We start from the raw sequence: 21,751 nt of genomic DNA, 5'->3' as shown, positions 1-21,751 counted from the left end.
ATTTCTTAAAGACACTGTACAAATAAATAGGAGGAACTCTTGTATAAATTTGTTCAAAGAGGATGCTGTCAGAATACTATAGTACCACTTGTGCTTTGTACATGATAGTCAGACTGGAATGACATGTATAGAAAAGTGTGTGAGCCAGTGTTTTTTTTCCCCTCAAATTTGAGTACCCATCCTTATTTGTTTCTAAGTCCCAAGCCCTAAAATCTAATCTCATTCAAAAGGACTTCACCCAGTTTCTTGGAAAGAGACAATCCAAAGTTATCCACTTGAAGCCTTGTTCACCGAGACTCAATATCTCTGATCTAATGGTTGGCTAAAAAAAATGTCTTCATGCATATTGGATGACTGATCCCTTACTGTCAGGTTAAATTAGCTGTAGGCTACAACACTAGAATGCAATCTGACTGATCCTATACTGTCAGGTTAAATTAGCCACAACACTAGAATGCAATCTGACTGATCCTATACTGTCAGGTTAAATTAGCTGTAGGCTACAACACTAGAATGCAATCTGACTGATCCTATACTGTCAGGTTAAATTAGCCACAACACTAGAATGCAATCTGACTGATCCTATACTGTCAGGTTAAATTAGCTACAACACTAGAATGCAATCTGACTGATCCTATACTGTCAGGTTAAATTTGCTACAACACTAGTATGCAATCTGACTGATCCTATACTGTCAGGTTAAATTAGCCACAACACTAGAATGCAATCTGACTGATCCTATACTGTCAGGTTAAATTAGCTACAACACTAGAATGCAATCTGACTGATCCTATACTGTCAGGTTAAATTAGCTACAACACTAGTATGCAATCTGACTGATCCTATACTGTCAGGTTAAATTAGCCACAATAGAATGCAATCTGACCTGCAGTACTTGCTTCTGAGCCAGTGAACAAAACAGATGATCAATATGAGTCATGAATTTATTTATTTTCTCTTAGAGTTCTCTGTATCTGCTGGTACTGCTCATTTATCAGTGTCACACTGATGTGGGTTCCCTGTTTGAGTTCTCAATATATGCTACCCGCAGGTGTTACTGTCGGAGTGATGTTGATCTTCCTTTTAGGGTTATCACCATCTGCTGATTCTACTCTGGCATCACTGTCACAGTGATGTGTGGTCCTACCGTTCAGGTTCTCTGCATCAGGTCTTCCTCACTCTCTGTATTTAAGGAAGAAGTATGCTCAAGTTTGGGGCAGGTTATACAGCATCACTAAAAGGGACATGTGTGCTTTCTTTGCATTTAAGGGACACTTTCACATTTAATATTAAATTTTGCTCTCTAATTCTTGCAAATAACCATTTTAAGATGTTTCTCCTTACAGTGATTGAAAACTTTTCTTAATTTTTTTTATATATAATTTTTTTAAATACCTGGGGATTGTTCTGATTTGTGATGTTTTTTTAACTCTGTTTTGAGTAACACTCTTTGGTGAGGAGCTTCACAAATTGACAGAAAATATTTAGTTTTTTGTGACTACTCCATCTGCAACTGACTATAATAACCTGTTGGTGATAATCGTGATTTAATCCATGTAACACATGTAGTTTATTTGTAAAAGAACTTGTTTTTTTTTTTAAATTATCCTGCCAAATACTCCACATTTCCTTTCATTAAAATTTTCAAACTTTCTTTTTTTTTCACTTGTGCATGTTCTAGATGTACAGTATTCCAGTCTGGTTATTTTGGATTTACTAGTTACTTGTGTTTAGTTAAGGACATGTGCCAGGTTTTATAGCCCTTTTAATATTAGAATACCAATAATTGTTTTCAGTTTTGGGTGGCAAAATATTGTTTTTGGACACTTTTTATTTTCCTCTTTTTGTTAAGCTAAATTGAATTTTTCCTACAGTTGCATGGCTTCAACTAAGCCTTTAATTAAGGTCTGTTTTTGGTATTCTTTCTGTTGGAAAATATTTGTATCACTTCTTAGTCATTAATCTGTGAAAAGTGTTATGACTCCATGGTGTTAAACTAGGTAACAGAAAAAGCAAAACCAATAAGTTTTGTAGAATTCAACAAATTTTATTCTGAGATGCACAGTGATAGTTAAAGAGGAACTTACAGTATCGTGATCTAAATCCCATATAATCCCAAATGTGGTATCACGGGTCCAAAAGTTGGAATATTCAGAATAAAATCTTCATCTTTAATGTACTGATGTACCAATAGGCTTGAATGTGCCAGTGTACCAATAGGCTTGCTGTATCACAATGATATAATCCAGAATGACTTTGAATGAATTCACAATAATCCCAGAGTAGAGTGTAAATGAGCAATTTGCAGTGCCAGTGAATAGTTTAAATACAAATTCCTCTCAAATTATAAATGAAAACAACTAAAAACTGTGATCGTAGATTCCCAAAAGACTGATATTAAGACAGGAATGAACAACTTTGATGATCAGTACCACTACCTTATATAAAAACCCAAGACAAAGTAATATGACCAAGTTGCAGAATATAAGTTCTGTTCCAGAATTGTATAAAGTTACAAGGCTATGTCAGCATCTTTACAAATATTATCTTAAAGTATATCCACAGCCATGGACAAAACTTTCCCATCTGAAAATCTGTTTCCAAATGACCATTAATATAAACTACAACCTGCAATCATGAATAAAAGCTTAAGCACACATTTCTAGATAATTATACCTAACAAATGGTTGCTTTAAGTAGTTTAAAAAATTAAAAACATGCAGAAATGTCTCATTTAAATATCAACCTCTACTAAATTTTGATTTCAAAAGTATCATCATTCCATCAACAATTGCATGTTAAGACTCGGGAGGCATATTTCTGATCCTTACTTGATCATACTTGGAATATAGGCTTATGTCATGATTGATTAATGGTGAGTATGATAATGAGTTTGATCCATACATATTAGAGTGGTGATGTTGCATCTGATAACTTAGTTTGTTGTGGCTTATAATTTGGTCTGGTTTTGAAAAGGCTTAAAATCTATGCATATATCATCAAGACGTTGTATCGATTTCATAATGCGTTTGATCCATACATATTGATAAGGTGATCTTGTATGTCAGGCATATGCAGCCTATGGGCTGGATCCTGTCAAAGACATAATTTTATCAATCATAATGTGTGGCTTTAAAAATGGGCAGTCCAGTCTGTACCATTGAGGAAGCGTCCCATGCCTATTGTATTCTGTTAGCTGAGCATATTAGCACTATGGGGCTATATTTCTGTATCATCAATATCTCAGACAAGTTTGCAGGTCAATGAGAGTAACACTCTAGAACTATATTTTTGGAAGGACATTGGTTAAAGTTGGTGAATGCAATTATGCTATCAAGATCTCAGATTAGTATGATTATGAGTGAGATCCATGCATGGTGATTACAATTATGCTATCAAGATCTCAGATTAGTATGATTATGAGTGAGATCCATGCATAGTGATTACAATTATGCTGTCAAGATCTCAGATTAGTATGATTATGAGTGAGATCCATGCATGGTGAATACAATTATGCTATCAAGATCTCAGATTAATATGATTATGAGTGAGATCCATGCATATACATGAGGTTATTTTGCTTTTGATTGACTCCACTTATCACTCTGGAGACAATATTTGTCATACAAGTTTGATCAAACTTGGGATATAGGGTGGATGAGTTTTATTGTATGCAATATTTACTTATATTTCTGAAGGAATCTGGTATTTGAATGAGCTTGTTACTATGCTGGAGATCCGATTTGATTCTTACCTGGTAATAGGCTTATATCTTTGTGGTATCTGATGGTAATAGGCTTATATCTTTGTGGTATCTGATGGTAATAGGCTTATATCTTTGTGGTATCTGATGGTAATAGGCTTATATCTTTGTGGTATCTGATGGTAATAGGCTTATATCTTTGTGGTATCTGATGGTAATAGGCTTATATCTTTGTGGTATCTGATGGATTAATATGTGATCTGTCAAGTGTTGGGGATATATTGGTAAAAAAGAGGTTACGTTGGTTTGGATATCATTCTCGTCACTAGTGCCATTAACTATAATTTCACATGGAGTTAGAGATACAAATTTCATTGAAGTTGTTGCAAGTGTTTCCAGTTGGATCTGTTTGAGGCAGTGGCTTCTTTGTACAAGGAGTGCTTGCATTTTATAGCGATATGACTGTAAATGATAATTTGTTAAAATCTTTTATGATAGTAATTTAATTTGTGTTGTTCCTTAATGATTTCATTTGTATACAATTCTAGTTGTATTGATGATTGGATTATTTTGATTTGTATGGGAACATGTTTATTTAGGATAGTTAGAAAACAGTGATTCCAGATAGACAAATCAAATTGTGAGTTTTATGCACAAAACCATCTGGTGATAGAGCCAGAAATGGAAAATCTTTGGAAACTACAAGTTGTCAGGGCTGTACTGAATTCCCAGAGTCCTCCCTGAACCTCTTTATAATGACTGTATCAAGATTGCACCCAGTAGGTGTGGACATTTGTTACAACAGTAATAATTTTATTAACTTAGTGCTATCAGTTCAGTCCATTGCCTTACATATTCACATGAAAACACACAAGAATGAATCATGAGGTTAAAAATTCTTCATTTATGTTTAGTACATGTTATTGTGTGCTTTGGTAGTATTAAATGATAGAAAAATAAGTTGTAAAGAGTACATATTGAAAGAATGATAGGTCTAGCCAAAATATTTACAGTTATAAAAATATTAGCTGCTAAGTGAATATGACACATATGCACTTTCCAAGAGTTAAAAATAAAATGTTTTCAATCTTTAATATTTCATTTTATGGAGATAAAATCACACTTTCTTTACAAATTAGTCCATTGGCCATGGTATAATTGTCAGTTCGATCAGCAACAGACCAGATTAGAATCATAAAATAACTTTACAAGTGATCCATTTCTTAAGAACTTCTACTTTCATTAATGACATCATGTAACATACGCTAAGAGATAAATTTGAACATAAAAAACTTTCAGCCAGCTCTTTCTTTCACCATGAAATCCTTACATTTTTTTCCTTAGTTCTACTGTCAACTGAAGAATCATCATTAAACCAAATTTTGATTCCATGATCAATATATAAACATACTTTGGAATGTTCATTAATATGTGTTTGCATGTCAGTCCTAATTATATATCTGCATACTAGTATGTATCAAGCAGAGTGAGGTTTAGCGAGGGAATTGGTGGTACTTTAAATTATTATTTTAACAGTAATCCATGTTTATATCTGTAGAGTTCTCATTGCAACTTTAACAGTAATTCATGTTTAGGTCTGTAAAGTTTACATTGCCACAGTACTTTAACAGTAATCCATGTTTATATCTGTAGAGTTCTCATTGCAACTTTAAGAGTAATTCACGTTTAGGTCTGTAAAGTTTACATTGCTACAGTACTTTAACAGTAATCCATCTTTAGGTCCAGTGAGTTTACATTGCTATTTGAACAGTACCAGTAATACATAATTAGGTTCAATGAGTTTACATTGCTACTTGAACAGTACTGGTAATACATAATTAGGTCCAATGAGTTTACATTGCTATTTGAACAGTACCAGTATTCCATATTAGGTATGTAGAGTTTACATTGCTACTTGAACAGTAATCCATGTTTAAGTCTGTAGAGTTTGTGTTGTTACCTTAAGAGTATTCCATATTTAGTTCAGTATAGTTTACATTGTTACTTTAAGAGTAATCCATATTTAGTTCAGTATAGTTTACATTGTTACTTTAAGAGTAATCCATATTTAGGTCCATAGAGCAGCCCTTTGTTATTTCTGCTAGTGACATTTTGATTTACACTGCAGGCAATAAGCAGAGTGGGGTGCAGTTAGGGGATGTAGTTCTGCCCCCATGGGCAAGGAATGACCCCAGGGAGTTCATCAGAGCTCACAGAGAGGTGAGTTATCCCAGGAGTGATAAAGATCACTATTCTAAGCTTTGTATAGCATAAGTGACAGTTTAAAGGTAAGTCATCACTTTTGAAGCCATTACCTGTAAATGTTTCATAGTATTTATATCAATATGTTTACATGCTTGGATGCTGAGCTTTTAGTTGATCCTTGAGATAAAACCTGTCAGTATGACCATCTCTGCAGGAGAAGTAGCAGTGAGGAGGTTTTGAAGATGTTGGTTGTCCAATCTGCACCATTTACATTTAGGACCATCTACATGATTGTCTTTTAGTGAACATCCAATGTGACCATACTTGTGATTCTGTTAGAAGGAGGCCAAAACTACCATTTGAAAGGTCCCCTATTGCACATGTGTTTAATAGTCAAGTCAAACATATTTGAAGATGTAAAAAAGAACACTGTACTTTTATGTGTTCTATCAGCCCATAAGAAAAACCATATAGAACCAGTCTACTGGGGAGCATTCCACCAATATGATGATCAGTGTGATTATGCATGATTGTTAACTAACATTTGATACATGTATACAACAAGGTAGTGTCTTTGAGATGTTAAAAGGTAATCACTGAATAAAAGTTGGTCATGATGCATTCTGATTCTTTGAAGAAAATTAGCCAACCTTCAGCAGAGGGGAGATAAGATTGGAGAGACTGACAGTATTAAAAGAATGAGGCAGATGCTCTAAAGTAAGTATTTTGATATTTTGTCATGTTTAATTGTTATTTTATGGATCAAAATGTTTAAGAGGAATATTTATGGACAGCTCTTACATGTTTTGTTCAATTTATGGCAAAAGGCCAAAACATGTGCTTTCTCTCTGTGCTAATGAAAACACTGGTCAAGAAATTTTATATTTTCAACGATGGTTGGCTGTTAGATTTAAGCATGTGCTGGCGATTAGCAAATGTCCTTAGTTTTGCATTGTGTGTTGCAAAGGTATGCATCTTTAGTATTTCATAAACTTGTTGAACTTTTAAGTTTAATACCTGGATAAAATATATCAGTTAATGATACATTACAAGATAATTCATTTTGGGATACGTAAATACACAGTATATTTTTACATTATTGCAAGTCTAAATTATTTTTATTATTTACAGTGGTACAACCAAATTTCTGGATCTGATCCACGAGAAGAATGAAACCCTTTAGGATGAGATTGAGGAATACATCTTAACTGTAAGTTAGTAGTGGGGTGAACATAATATGGAGGAGTATTGGGAAGCAGTCAGCATTCTTGCAAACCCAGCAGCAGGAAGACTGAAGCAAGACATTTTTGGAAAGTTGAGGAGAGTTGTCCTGCCATTACAACATTTTAATGCTAATTCGAGGAAGACATTCTCTATTCTGTGCAAAATGCAAAGTGATTGAGGGGGACATCTGAACCAAACAATTATTGAGAGCCTGTAAAATGTGAAGCTTAATACTCACAATGACTATCATAAGTGATCATCAGGCAGTGTTCTTAAGGCAGTGATCATCAAGCAGTGATCTTCAGGCAGTGATCTTCAGGCAGTGGTCTTCAGGCAGTGATCATCAAGCAGTCATCTTCAGGCAGTGATCTTCAGGCAGTGATCATCAAGCAGTGATCATCAGGCAATGATCTTCAGGCAGTGATCATCAGGCAGTGATCATCAAGCAGTCATCTTCAGGCAGTGATCTTCAGGCAGTGATCATCAAGCAATGATCTTATAAAGGAAACTAAAAATGCTATTGAATGTTATTTAAATAAATCTTTGCTGTGAACTTTAAGACAAACAACTCTATTTTTCTTCAGTTGACAATATACTGATTCATTAATTATTATTGTAACAGTGCCATCAGAATCTGAATCTGATTTATGTTTTATTATGCTGCAAAAAGAAAATACAATATGACAAAATAATGCACTTGTTTTGTTTTCAATCCCCTTGAAAAACATAAAATTTATGCTGATAAAAGAATCTACTGGTTTAGAAGTCAGTCTTCTATTCAATATTTGTCAATGAAAAGGTTTGAAATCCTGGTTATGTTACATGTATGTGTAACCATCCTTGCAGGAAATATCAGTAAAACATTACCCATCTTATAAAGCCACACCTTCTGTATCAGGAAAGTGGTTTTATAAGACAGGTGACCTTTTAAGTGGGAATCTCACAAATGTGTGGTAATTATGTATAATGTAAGAAGGGCATAAATAATCTTAAATATCTAATACTTTCATTTAAAAATCACATGCATGTTATAGAATATGTGTGATAAAAAGAATAATAATATTTTTTAAAATAATTGTGAATCAGTTGCACTGCAAAACTGTTTGAGAACTTTGTCAGTAAAATCAGGGTACAAACATGTGGCAGTAAATGTAATTCACCATTCCATTTTCCCACTGCTGCAGAATGTGCAATTGATGATAATCTTTTAAATTTTTCTGACTTGAAATTTCTCAGCTGCAAGCAAAAGACACCCTTTTTCACCTAGTGAGACTGCTTTCATTTTTCCTCCAAAACTGAGAATCTCTGGGTGCATTTTTGAACCTTTTGCGACAACTTATTCCCCTTGTGGCAACTGTATCACAGTTCAACTAATTTTGTAGTTATTACACTAAATGCAATGTGTTTGATGTTAACTTGTCAAATGAATAACTGGTTATAGCCTTGTACTCTTTTAATCTAAGAGAGAGAAAGCACCATGGCAACCATACCATTTATATGTTATGGCAACGGGACATCACACTAACTTGTTTAACAATACTGTATGTCTCAGCTGTTAGGTTTTGTCATCCAAATAATTATCAGTGTTAATAATAGTCAGCAGTTATCCCGTACAAAATTTTCCACATGGAATGGATATGGAATCCATACGTACTTTTACAGAAATATCCATATGGACATTTCTATTCTATAGTTGAAGCACTCTTATGGATTTCAGTGTATCCATATGGAAATGTTATGGACTCCGTATGGAAAATCTCATGGAATATGCTAATTAGTCCATGAGATCTGTAGGTTGTCCATATGGAATAAAATTAAAATTCTGTATGGAATTTGGCAATAATCCATATGGATTTTGTGAATAATCAATATGAAATTTCGCAATTCTCCATATGGAATTTGTGAATAGTTCATATGGAATTGGCAAATATACCATATGGAATTTGTAAATAGTTCATATGGAATTTGGTAATAGTTCATCCAGTACAAAATTTTCCAGGCATGCTTAAGGCGGATTTCAGACGGGGTTTTTTTAAGCGCTTTCTGTCTAAAGCATAAAAAAATCTGCTTCATATTTCTATTAAACTGTCTAATGATTCTTAGACATTATTTGGAATCAATGATGAATATTCACCATAATTTTTAAAATGGATATAAATTTTATTTTGACAGACATTATCAAATAAGATTTAGATTTTTTCTTGTCCTCATTTTCTTTCTCGCATACAAAACCTAATCCATGATGGCATCACTTAAGTCTTTTTCATTTCACTGAAAAGTCTGGTGAGATTTTACAAATATTTCACTAAAACTTTTGTTAGGTTTCACTACAATTTTGATCATTATATAGTATTTTACTGAAGTTTCAGAAGTTTTTCATACATTTCAAAAGGTTTCAGATTAATAATGAATATGACTTAAACAGGACTTATTAACCAAGGTGATATTAAGTTTGCATGATTTTTTTTTTTTTACAGATGTTGTAATTATATGACATCCAAGGCAAGAAATATTGTAGTTAATAATAATAATAAAAATAAAAATAATAATAATAATGACTTTATTTAGAGAAGGTAACTTAATTACAGAACTAATCTACCTTGAGGCCTTATATCTGTTATGTACACTATTTACAAAATATACAACATGATGTGAAGAATCTGGCTTTACACTAAATAATTAAGTGATTTTAAAAATCAAAGTATCAAGCCTGGAATATATGCACAGGCATCTGTGAACACATAAACATATATAAAATATTAATCTGCATTGAAAATTTCAACTGTTAAAATAATGCAAAATTACAGAAAAGCATCCATTTGAGACATGAAAAGAAGAAATGCTAAAAGCCTGCCGTGTCACTTGTACTGCAACTTGATTTTTGATTAATGTACAAACTATGATGCTGTTGTGGTCTCTTGAATTAGTCCTTGTTCCATAAGCAGCTGTGACAAACGTTTATGATGATATAAGTACTCTTATTTTACTCTGAATTCCAACACACCTAGAACATTTTGATAATATACACAATAATGCCTCACGATATTGAACGATGATTCTACATGTGGGCCAAGAAAATTCCGCAAAGGTATGACGATCTTTGATATACATGGGTATTTTGCAAGAATTCCCACAAGTGATGTATACGTTGTCCTCCTTAAATTCATCCTGGAAGTTAATTAGTTTTGAGTTATATAACTTTGAAATCATCCTGGTTCAATTCCTTGTCCTATTTAGCACGTTAGCCACTACTGTAGAGCTGTTTATGGCACAAAAAGGAAAATACTAGTTCTGGCGTTCAGTTTTCATACACTCTGACCAATTAAACTCCCATCAACTTTGATTCAAGCTATTCTCTTTGCCGCACATTTTTCAAATGGTTATTTAAACTTGTATCCCACTCAAATTGCCATGTTTAGCATTCCCATCAGTTTCCGTTACGCAACGATTCATTGGGCAAGTACAAAATTTTGACCAATTAGAAAGCTCTTTACAATGATCATCCTTTAAATAATAAACGGAACAAATAGAGCATTATTTTAAAAAAGTTTCGGAGACAATATTAAAGAAAGGGTCCGTATCGAGGAAAATCAGATTCAGGTCAGGAGAAAAGCGAAATTCTGATTCAAAACAGAAAACAAGAAAACTTGTTTGAGGGCAATTAAACCAGTTTAAGTTTTAAAAAATACAACAACAATAACAAAATTTGATAAAAAAATATAATACAGAAAGATGTGGAAAGAAGTTTTTGTTCCCAAAAAAAACAATACAATTGCAGCTATCAGAAACAGGGAATATAAATGCTGCTGAAAATCAATCAAATTGTACAAGAAACAAAAACAAATTTTATTATATCTTATTGATAATTTTTTTTACTAAAATGTCAGTGATATTACAATCACAAAATATCACTATATTTTTAGAATTTTTGACAAACTCTCAGTGAAATTTCAATCACAAATTCCCACTGATATTTTCAGAAATGTTGGCAGAGTCCGTGAAATTTCAATCACAAACTTTCACTGATACTTTCAGAAATTTTGGTAAAATCTCCTCAAATACCATAATTTTAGAGAAAAATGACATTTGAGTGAATGTCAAGAAATGTTAATTGATTTTGCTGAAATTTAAGTCACATTTTCACTAGGGTATGATTTTTGTAGAGCATATTTTAATAGGAAGCCAACAATTTTTTTTCTTCAGAATAAACATTAGATCAAGCCCAAAATCCACCTTGCACCAAATTTTCTAAGTCCAAAGATTCATCTATGCTTGTACTACCCGATATTAATTTTCTGATCGTGTTTACATTTTCCCTACTTTTTTGGTCATGTCTTTGTTTTTAAACATCTGTGGAAATAAATTAAAGAAAATTGACATGTGTTTCTTCAAATTTATATGAGTATATATTCATCCTTCCACATCAGCTACACTGACATATACATGTGCTCAAACTCCCACCAATATTTTTATTTTAATCAGATAGTTTAGGTTATTAATTCTTCAGAGAGTATTTTCCATGAGCCTGCTTTCCATATGGAAAAAAGTGCTTATGGATTAAAGTTGCAACTTTATTCCGTATGGAATTTTCACTTGCGGTGAAGTACTTATGGAATTGATATGGAATAAATTGTCTGATTCCATAAGTTTTTCAGTCCATATATCTTCCATACCGATTCCATAAGTATTCCATACGGAATCCATGTGAAATTTCTGTACATGTACTGGAATTCAAAATAACAAAACCTCAGAAATTTCTATCTGTAAATCCCACTATGTATCCCATTATCAGGGATGAATTTCACATTTAATGCAATAGTATACTGGTTGCTGGCCATGTAGAAGATTTTGCTGTCCTAGAGAAATATTGTTAACACAAACTCATCAGTGGCAATAGATTCTAGATGTAACAAGCAGGTGTACATTGGTCAGGGGGTCATTCAAGTGTTTGATGACTGTAGAAGGATTTTCAAGATGAGTGTAAATTTTATGGTGTCAGATTGTTTGGTCCAATCAGCTAAAATGTGCCTGATCTGTTTCTTTTAATTTCTTATTTTGTGATTATTCCTGATTATGAATTACCCTAGAGCTTGATATTGAGCCAAACCAGACATCAGGAAATTGTACAGTAGTAATTCCAAGTGTTAAATGTGTCCCAATGTGGCTTTTATTATGGAAATGTTTTCAAAGATAGAAGTAATGGCTATTGTGATTCCTGTGTTTGCAGGCTCTTGAGTGTGACTTTGTAAGTGCCCATCTCCATGAGTGGATTGACCTGATATTTGGATACAAGCAGCAGGGACCTGCAGCTGTGGAAGCTGTGAATGTTTTCCATCACCTTTTCTATGAGGGAAATGTGGATATTTACAGCATAGATGACCCTCTGAAGAAAAATGCCACAATTGGCTTCATCAATAATTTTGGTCAGATTCCTAAACAAGTAAGGAGGATCTGTAGGATTTGCTGTTATGAATTACGTTTACATTGAAATCTCACCCTGTATTTTTATTAATGGACAAACTTGTCTCTGTCAACATTTGTAGCATGCCTTGCTGTTAGACCAAATGAGCTTATCACATGGCCTTGCATTTGATAATGCATAATCCATTATCATTTGGTATGCATAATCCATTATCATTTGATAATGCGTAATCCATTATCATTTGGTATGCATAATCCATTTTCATTTGGTATGCATAATCCATTATCATTTGGTATGCATAATCCATTATCATTTGCTGTTTTAAAATAAAAATACAGGATCAGTTTCAACCAAATTTGGCACATATGGAGCATTCTGGCAGTTTTGTACAAATGAAAATATCTGCCCTCAGATATGGCTGTCAGACATTTAAATCTTATTAATATGACTTGAATTCTACAACTGTTCAACAAAATTTTACCAAATTTGATAGAAAGCACTCTGTACGAAGGCATTTTGATCATATACAAATAATGTAAATCACTACCAGATATGGCCACCACTCAACAGAAAACAAAATTTTACAGAAAGTACACTAGCATAAATATATTTCAAAATTCTATACAATATGCTATTAAATATGGCCACAAAAAATATTTATCATCAAATATTGTCACTGCTACTAAAACACAAAAATTAAAAAAACAATTCCTCAAATACTGCTTAATAGAATTTGTCCAAATTTGACATAATGAACCCAGGAATTAAGCACTTTGAAGTTTATTCAGGTGTTTCCAACTCACTATGAAACATGATTAAAAAGTATAGAAAAATATTTAAAAATGAACTTTGCAAGAACCACTTGACAGAACTGAACCAGATTTAACAGAAAGCACGATGGCATAAGAACTTCAACATTTTTCCGGCCAAATGATGTTGATTATCAGCCTTCAAATTATGGATGAAGATACATAAAAATAGAGAAACCTTGAAACAGTTGAGTTCAGATGTACAGAATTGGAAGAAATTTCTGCAAAGCATCCAAATAAGCCTGATTTTGGCTAAATTCGCTTGCATTTATCTGTTTGGCAGATGTCAGCCTGGTGAGCAATGTCAAGTCGAGTTTTGTTTTTAATAACTCATTTTTTTTTGCACAGTACATTGTAATCTCTCCTATAGCATTATTGAGGTTAGGAATGAATTCTTCATTGCCAATGTAACATTTAGGATTTAAAAATTACTTCAATGTTATGGTAACATTTAGAATAAAAATGGAGACTTAATTGCCTTGTTCTCTTGTAGCTGTTTCGGAAGCCTCATCCACAGAAGAAGTTGAACATTCGCTTGATGGACCCAATGCCCATGGGCTCTCATGCTCACCTTGTGAATAACAAGCTGTTCTACTATAATGTAGATAACCTCAAGCCCTGCATGCAGCCATTTAAAGGTAAATGTACAACATCTGATGCACAGTAATGCACAGCTGGTATTGAGGTTACACTAATATACACTAGGAAATGCTTAATGATGTCCTACTGAATATTTCTTTAATGATTACCCATCTTTGATAAACATGCACACATTTGCACCCTTTTTCCACAAAAGAGCATACAGCTAAAACTTAATAAGATGTATTCTATAATTGAGAATGTCACAGAAGATCATTCACATAAAGTCCAAGTGTGTAATTTGAAATATGCAGTGCTAATCCTGCAGTGTTTATATCATGCAATAGTTTAATCAAGTTCGATTATCAAGGAGTAATTGCAATAAAATTTACTTGTACAAAAGTAATTTGCGTTTTCCTGGTAGTAGGCTTCTGCCAAAGAAAGAGGTATGTACCTGCCAAGTGGAATCATAATATATTTGCATCGAAAGGGAAGAAAGTCCTTGGCAGATAGAAGAAAATTTGGGATATTAGACAAATGGTTCTATAACAATATGTTTCAAGAAAAGTACACTTGCAGTTTCTTATTCTAAAGTCTGTTTCAGTTTGGTAGTCTGCTAGATAATCCTCTTCTGAAATATCTCAATGTATGGGGATATTTATTAGAAGAAATATGGTATTCCAGACAAGTAGATATATGAGGATATTCATTAGAAGAAATATGGTATTCCAGACGAGTAGGTAACTCGTAGCGAAACAGTGATGTGACTTGGTAAAGCTCTGAGAAATGATGCATATCAGAAGCAAGTATTTTTTTCATGTCCCATATTTTCTTTGGAGGAAAATAGTCCTATCCATATCCTTCCATCATTCCATTACATCTGCCAGTATATTATTTTGTAGCACTCTATCACTTTTGAAGGGTTACATGATTGTAAAACATATTTTGTATGGGGTACTGTATCAAGCCAAGTATTATTTCCACCTTTTCCCATCAGAAATTGATCCAAGAGCTATTGCTTATACCATATTGTGGGGTATCTTGTGTCCTCTGGACACATTTGTATTTATCTTTTTTTATAAAAAAAAGAATTCATTACTCATGAATTTCACATTGCTAAAATAGTTTTATTTAGAAAGAAGTTTGAAAGTCATTTTTAAAGGTTTGACCAGATGTATAGAATTATCACTAATGTTTGGTTTCACTTGATGTCTCAACAGTTTTTTGAAAGTTTTAAATTTTTCAAATATCCACAACATTATGGATTTTGGGGTGTTTCTCCATTGAATAGATTCCCCAATCACAATAACTTTATAAAAATAAGCTTTCTACCTCCAGAATTAAGCCTTTCCAAAAGACAAACAATTCATCTTTTCTGTCATTGTATCTTATAGACAAAGGAAAGAAACTCTTACCCATTACCACCCCTTGACAACTGCTAGCTAACACCATTTTTAAGCTTTCACTTAGTATAAGATATATAAGACCTCAAAAAAAGCCTTAAAAAGTCTTCCAGAATTTAAACCATCCACACAGAAAATCATTGATTTTAGTGTAATAAGGTTGTTACTACATGTGTAGATAGTTTATTCTGACCTTGTGCTCCAACACAGAAATATAGGTACCTGTTGTTGGTAGTTATCAGATGCACACAGAATTTGATTTATATTTACCTGTTGTTGGTAGTTATCAGATGCACACAGAAATTGTTATGACTCTGTGGTCTTAAACTATATAACAAAAAGAGAACCCAACAAGTTTAGTAAAATACAACAAACAATTTATTGCCCTTGAATGCAAAGAAAATTTCAGAGGAACTTGGTGCTGTTCTGTTTCAACATACCCAGGAAGGCAGTTTTTTAAAACTATATGCCAGATTACTTTGATTTCAAAGAGTTCATATTAAAATGAATATGTGTGTGATTTGGATCTTTTACATAGCTTTTACAATTCGGTCATTTCACTACGATGTCTGCAGTATGGCAGTTTATAGTGTTTAGATATGGTATTCATAGTACGAGTTATAGATACATTGTTCCTACCCACTATATATAATCTATTTGCAGAGGTCAAGGGGTTAGCTTTAGATATGGTATTCATAGTAAGAGGTATAGATACATTGTTCCTACCCACTATATATAATCTATTTGCAGAGGTCAAGGGGTTAGCTTTAGATATGGTATTCATAGTAAGAGGTATAGATTCATTGTTCCTACCCACTATATATAATCTATTTGCAGAGGTCAAAGGGTTAGCTTTAGATATGGTATTCATATTAAGAGGTATAGATATATTGTTCCTACCCACAATATATAATCTATTTGCAGAGGTCAAGGGGTTAGCTTTAGACATGGTATTCATAGTAAGAGGTATAGATACATTGTTCCTACCCACTATATATAATCTATTTGCAGAGCTCAAGGGGTTTGGTTTAGATATGGTATTCATAGTAAGAGTTATACATTGTTCCTACCCACTATATATAATCTATTTGCAGAGCTCAAGGGGTTTGGTTTAGATATGGTATTCATAGTAAGAGTTATAGATACATTGTTCCTACCCACTATATATAATCTATTTGCAGAGCTCAAGGGGCCTGTTGGTCAGATTCTACAGAGTGAAAAATACCTGCTGGCTGTGGATCAAAACAAAGTGGTGATACCTCCAAACTACACCAAGTACCTTGCCTGGGGATTTACTGACCTTAGTATACGTATAGGCAACTATGAATCAGATAAGGTATATCAAATCACAGTAATGGCTGCATTTATCTGTAGGCCAGGAATGTAATATATAAAAACTTTTATTTTTTAAGAACTGTAACTATATGTCAATTTATACTGACTGCTGATTTAATGGCTTAGTTGTTCAGTACAACAACAATATCTAGATGTTTGAGAGTAGATATTCAGTAACCCATTGCTTTGGGAAAGTGTCAGAATAAACTTTAATTAATGGCTGCCTTGTCACCATATTACTTTAGATGTAACATGATTACAAAATCTAAAGATTCTAGATATTTTATTATACTGATAAAAGTAACTCAGATAAAAGCAATTATCTGAAAGGGAGTAAAAGAGTAACAAATATACATTAATGGAAATATAGTCAAACCTGTACAAATGGTCATGCATCTCTTAATGTAATAATAATAATACAATCCAACCTGTCCAAATGGCTGTCTGTCTCTCTTGACTTGATGTAATAATGTCACTACAATCCACCTTGTCCATCCAAATGGCCATCTGTTGCTGATGGCTCTATGACATAATAGGAATAAAGTTAAACCTCTCCAGGTTACCACCTGCATCTTGTGAATCTGTGCTATAATGGTAATACTGTCCAGCCAGTTCAAATGGTCATCTGTATTTCTTGAATTTATGTAATAATGTATGTACCATATATATTGGACATGTTAAAATGAGAAAAAAAATTCCTGTACCAGAACGTCCAACCACCAACTCACGAGAAGCTACTGGCAAGCTTTCTCACATACCCCTATTAGCTGAATCCTAGATTCGAACCCACTCAGACCGAGGTGAGATGGCAGTGATCCATAACAGAGAGCGCTTTAGACCACTCGGGGCCACTGTACCAGGCCATACGTCCCGAGATTTAAGAAATGAAATCAATTTGTGCTGAATTTGTGTCCTTTCCCCTGATGCTACTGTACATTAAAAAGAAGAAAATACCCTTTCATTTAAACCATGTTAAAATCAATATCTAGTTAAATATGTTTCTTCTGCTTCAGGCAACTGTGGTGTTTGAAGGGCTGGACAATGGAGAGATACTGTGTGCAGCCTGTCCAAACAGCAAGATCTTCATCACGGGGGGAACCAGCTGTGTAAGTACATGGTTAAGGGGGGCAAATCAGGTCTTCAAGAAATGAACTAGCAGTCTAAGTATCAACATCACAGGGGAACCAGCTGTGTAAGTGCTTTCATGTTTAATGTTTAAGTCATCACGGGGGAACCAGCTGTTTAAGTGCTTGGGTGTTTAGACTCTTTAAGTCATCACATGGAAACCAGCTGTGTAAGTGCTTGAGTGTTTCGACTGTTTAAATCATTGCTAGGGGAAGCAGCTGTTTAAGTGCTTGGGTGTTTAGACTGTTTATATCATTGCTAGGGGAACCAGCTGTGTAAATATCTTCTAGTCATCACCTGAAGAACCATTTGTTTAAGTAACTGGTGGAGTTATCACTTTGAGAACCAGTTGTCTAAGTGTCTACATAACAGAACTGTGTCATCTTCTGATCAAGTAATTACTGAGGGAACCATCTTTGTAAGTGTCTAGTCAAGTCATCAAGTAATCACTGAGGGAACCATCTTTGTAAGTATCTAGTCAAGTCATCCAGTAATCACTGAGGGAACCATCTTTGTAAGTGTCTAGTCAAGTCATCCAGTAATCACTGAGGGAACCATCTTTGTAAGTGTCTAGTCAAGTCATCCAGTAATCACTGAGGGAACCATCTTTGTAAGTGTCAAGTCATCCAGTAATTAAAAGATGACATCTGTGTAATTATCTGGTCAATTCATCATGGGGATATGACTTGGGATGGGGTTGGTATTCACGAGTTGTGTCATTGCATGTATCTGGTCATTTAGTGCATTTTTTAAATAAAAATGTTTATACATGTGTTACTGAATTTCAGCCATTCTTCCTCTGTCCTAAACAACAGTTTAAAGTGGGTTTCATAGCACCTACATCATGGAATGGGGCCTGACATTGCTATGTACATTTCTGGTTAAGTTTTCCACAGGTATTTTGCATACTTTATAAATGTTACATACTGAATACCAGGAATCATTAAAGTTTGTGAGTAATACACCATCGTTACAAGATCAAGTCATTGTTATCCATATTTCACGTGTTACTGCCTTTTGTTACATTTTGTACCTTTTGTTAATTTCTTAAGCTCTTTTCATTCTTGAATTATCAACTAGATGATTGCATACATCTCTTTTAGTAAGACTCCCCTCAACAAAAGGAGGCCACTTTGACCTACATTTTGCATTTTACTGGCTTTGTTTAAGGTTTTTCATTTATCTCAGGACCAAGTAAGTTCTTTTGCACTCTTGATGAGGGGATTCATCTTCATGAGTACTGTACCCCCATCATAAAAGTAGGTTATAGTGACCTATATTTCATGCTTCAATGATTTTGGTTGCATGTATGTTTTGGGTTTATTTCTCCAGCTCCATTCATGTAAGAATCATCAAACTAGATGAATGGATGCATCACTGTTAATAGCTCATTCTTACAACAAAAGAAACTTACTGTGTCCTACATTTCGCATTTTACTGGTTAAGTTTTAGTTTTTGTGTTTAGATGATAACCAGGTAGGTATTTTTAACCATTCAAACATACTGTTTGCTATACCTAAAATCATGCAACCTGAGGGGTTGTATCATGGTTGCTGCACCTTCATCACAGAAAATGGGTCTCTGTGACACATATTTCATGCTTCACCAACTTGGATCAATCTCAAGCACTGTTCATGGCCAAATGATCAAACTAGATGTTTGTATGCATTTTTTATTGTACCGCCCCATTACAACAAAGGATTGTTACTGTGACCTACTTATATCACATTTTTAAAGGCTTATTTGAACTTTTTACATTTAGCTCAAAACCACACAGATTTCTTACCTCCAGTATAACACAGTTATATCTGGAATGATGAAACTTAGAGTATGTACCATGACCATCATTTAGGGTAGGCATCATACCATGACCATCATTTAGGGTAGGCATCATACCCTGACCATCATTTAGGGTGGGCATCATACCATGACCATCATTTAGGGTAGGCATCATACCATGACCATCATTTAGGGTGGGCATCATACCATGACCATCATTTAGGGTGGGCATCATACCATGACCATCATTTAGGGTGGGCATCATACCATGACCATCATTTAGGGTAGGCATCATACCATGACCATCATTTAGGGTGGGCATCATACCATGACCATCATTTAGGGTGGGCATCATACCATGACCTTCATTTAGGGTGGGCATCATACCATGACCATCATTTAGGGTAGGCATCATACCATGACCATCATTTAGGGTAGGCATCATACCATGAGCATCATTTAGGATAGGCATCATACCATGACCATCATTTAGGGTAGGCATCATACCATGACCATCATTTAGGGTAGGCATTAATAATAGCTTGTGAGGAATAATTTAAGAACAATGATTGTATTTTTAAAAATATCTGAAAACTAAAAGAAAATCTCTAGTTTGATCAACTCATTATAGTTCCTCTACTTTTATAACATAGAAAAGTTTGCTCTTTTTTTATTGTTTTGTCTTTTATGCCCAGTTACAGCATGTATATGGAAGTTCTTTTTTTATTGTCTTGTCTTTTATGCCCAGTTACAGCATGTATTTATATGGAAGTTCTTTTTTTATTGTTTTGTCTTTTATGTCCAGTTACAACATGTATTTATATGGAAGTTCTTTTTTTAATTGTTTTGTCTTTTATGCCCAGTTACAACATGTATTTATATGGAAGTTCTTTTTTTAATTGTTTTGTCTTTTATGCCCAGTTACAGCATGTATTTATATGGAAGTACTTTTTTTATTGTTTTGTCTTTTATGCCCAGTTACAGCATGTATTATATGGATGTTCTTTGCAGGCTAAACATATTTGTCCTATCATTACAACATTCTAATGCTGATACAGAGAGGACATTATACATTCTTTGCAAAATACAACTAGATTCAGGGGTTAATCTGGATAGAGAACTATTGAGAGCTTGTCAAGTGTGATGCTTAATGATCATGGTAGATGTCTTCAGTGGTCACTAGACAGCAATCTAATTAGGAAATTAAAATTGCTATTAATAGTATACTGACTTACCATAATATTTCAGAATCAAAATCAGATTTATGTTCAAAACTTACTGTTTTATTTTTTGTATGCATATCTACATTTAAACTTACTGTTTTATTGTTGTGTATATCTACATTTTTTTACCTCTTGGTACATGAATTTATCCTTTTTTATCATTTTTATTCATGGCTGTAAATTATACAGAATATCTTTAGCCTATTGACCTGAATATCTTAAAGAGTATAGTATTGCTATAAATAGATGCATTTGTATGTATTGACAGTTATTAATAATAATCTCAATAATAAGTCTTAAATGACACCTATGGCTTAATTTCTCATTGGCTGATGGGGTTTTGATATTTCTAGAAGGATTCGGTAACTTTCCATTGGTTTGGCTTGGCCACATAAGAGGAAAGTTGGATGCAAAATGAGTCTTGTATTCTATAACTTTGGGTCTATTGCAAAATATATTTGCAACAGACAGTGTATACAAAGAGAGAAATAAGCAATCAGTTTCATTCTGATTTGGAGTCATTGTCATTTCTTGTGTTCCTATTGTATGTCTGCAGACATGTTTTATGTTGTTGTTAGATATTATTCAACAGGAAAAATGTGTTTGGTCTATTAAATGGAAATATAAAGTGCTCATTTTTTAGACTATAATATTATTCTGGAACTGTTTTAAATTATTTCTAAAGAATTCTATACAATGCCATCTTGAGAATGTCACTGTTCTCAGAGGAACAGTACATTTCCGGTTTTTAATTTTAAAGGAACTTTTCATTCATTTAGGACTTTCATAAACCTTTGTAAGGATTAGTTTGGATGCACTTCATAATACTGTAAGTTCATTTCACATTTTTCATTTATGACTTGGATAATTAAATTTGATTGTTAAGTTTTCCAAAATTTGTTGTTATGCTTTTTTCTGTTACTTAGTTTGTGACTGTAGAGTAG

General features: G+C 33.6%; 1 protein-coding gene across 3 annotated transcripts in view; it reads left to right on the top strand.

The window, feature by feature from the left end:
• The window catches only part of LOC149806226 (WD repeat and FYVE domain-containing protein 3-like), a 413,256-nt gene that overhangs the window by 339,251 nt on the left and 52,254 nt on the right, over positions 1 to 21,751 (top strand). For all 3 annotated transcript variants that reach the window (XM_089951178.1, XM_089951177.1, XM_089951179.1), the window contains 5 exons: positions 5,832 to 5,923; positions 12,360 to 12,572; positions 13,857 to 14,001; positions 16,527 to 16,681; positions 17,694 to 17,786. In XM_089951178.1, coding sequence (XP_089807304.1) covers positions 5,832 to 5,923; positions 12,360 to 12,572; positions 13,857 to 14,001; positions 16,527 to 16,681; positions 17,694 to 17,786 — 698 coding nt within the window. The remainder of the gene's footprint in view (positions 1 to 5,831; positions 5,924 to 12,359; positions 12,573 to 13,856; positions 14,002 to 16,526; positions 16,682 to 17,693; positions 17,787 to 21,751) is intronic.

This window comes from Sinohyriopsis cumingii, chromosome 2 (genome assembly GCF_028554795.1).
Source record: "Sinohyriopsis cumingii isolate HCF-2022 chromosome 2, ASM2855479v2, whole genome shotgun sequence".
NCBI classification, from domain to species: domain Eukaryota; kingdom Metazoa; phylum Mollusca; class Bivalvia; order Unionida; family Unionidae; genus Sinohyriopsis; species Sinohyriopsis cumingii.
This window is presented reverse-complemented; position numbering and strand designations above follow the sequence as displayed.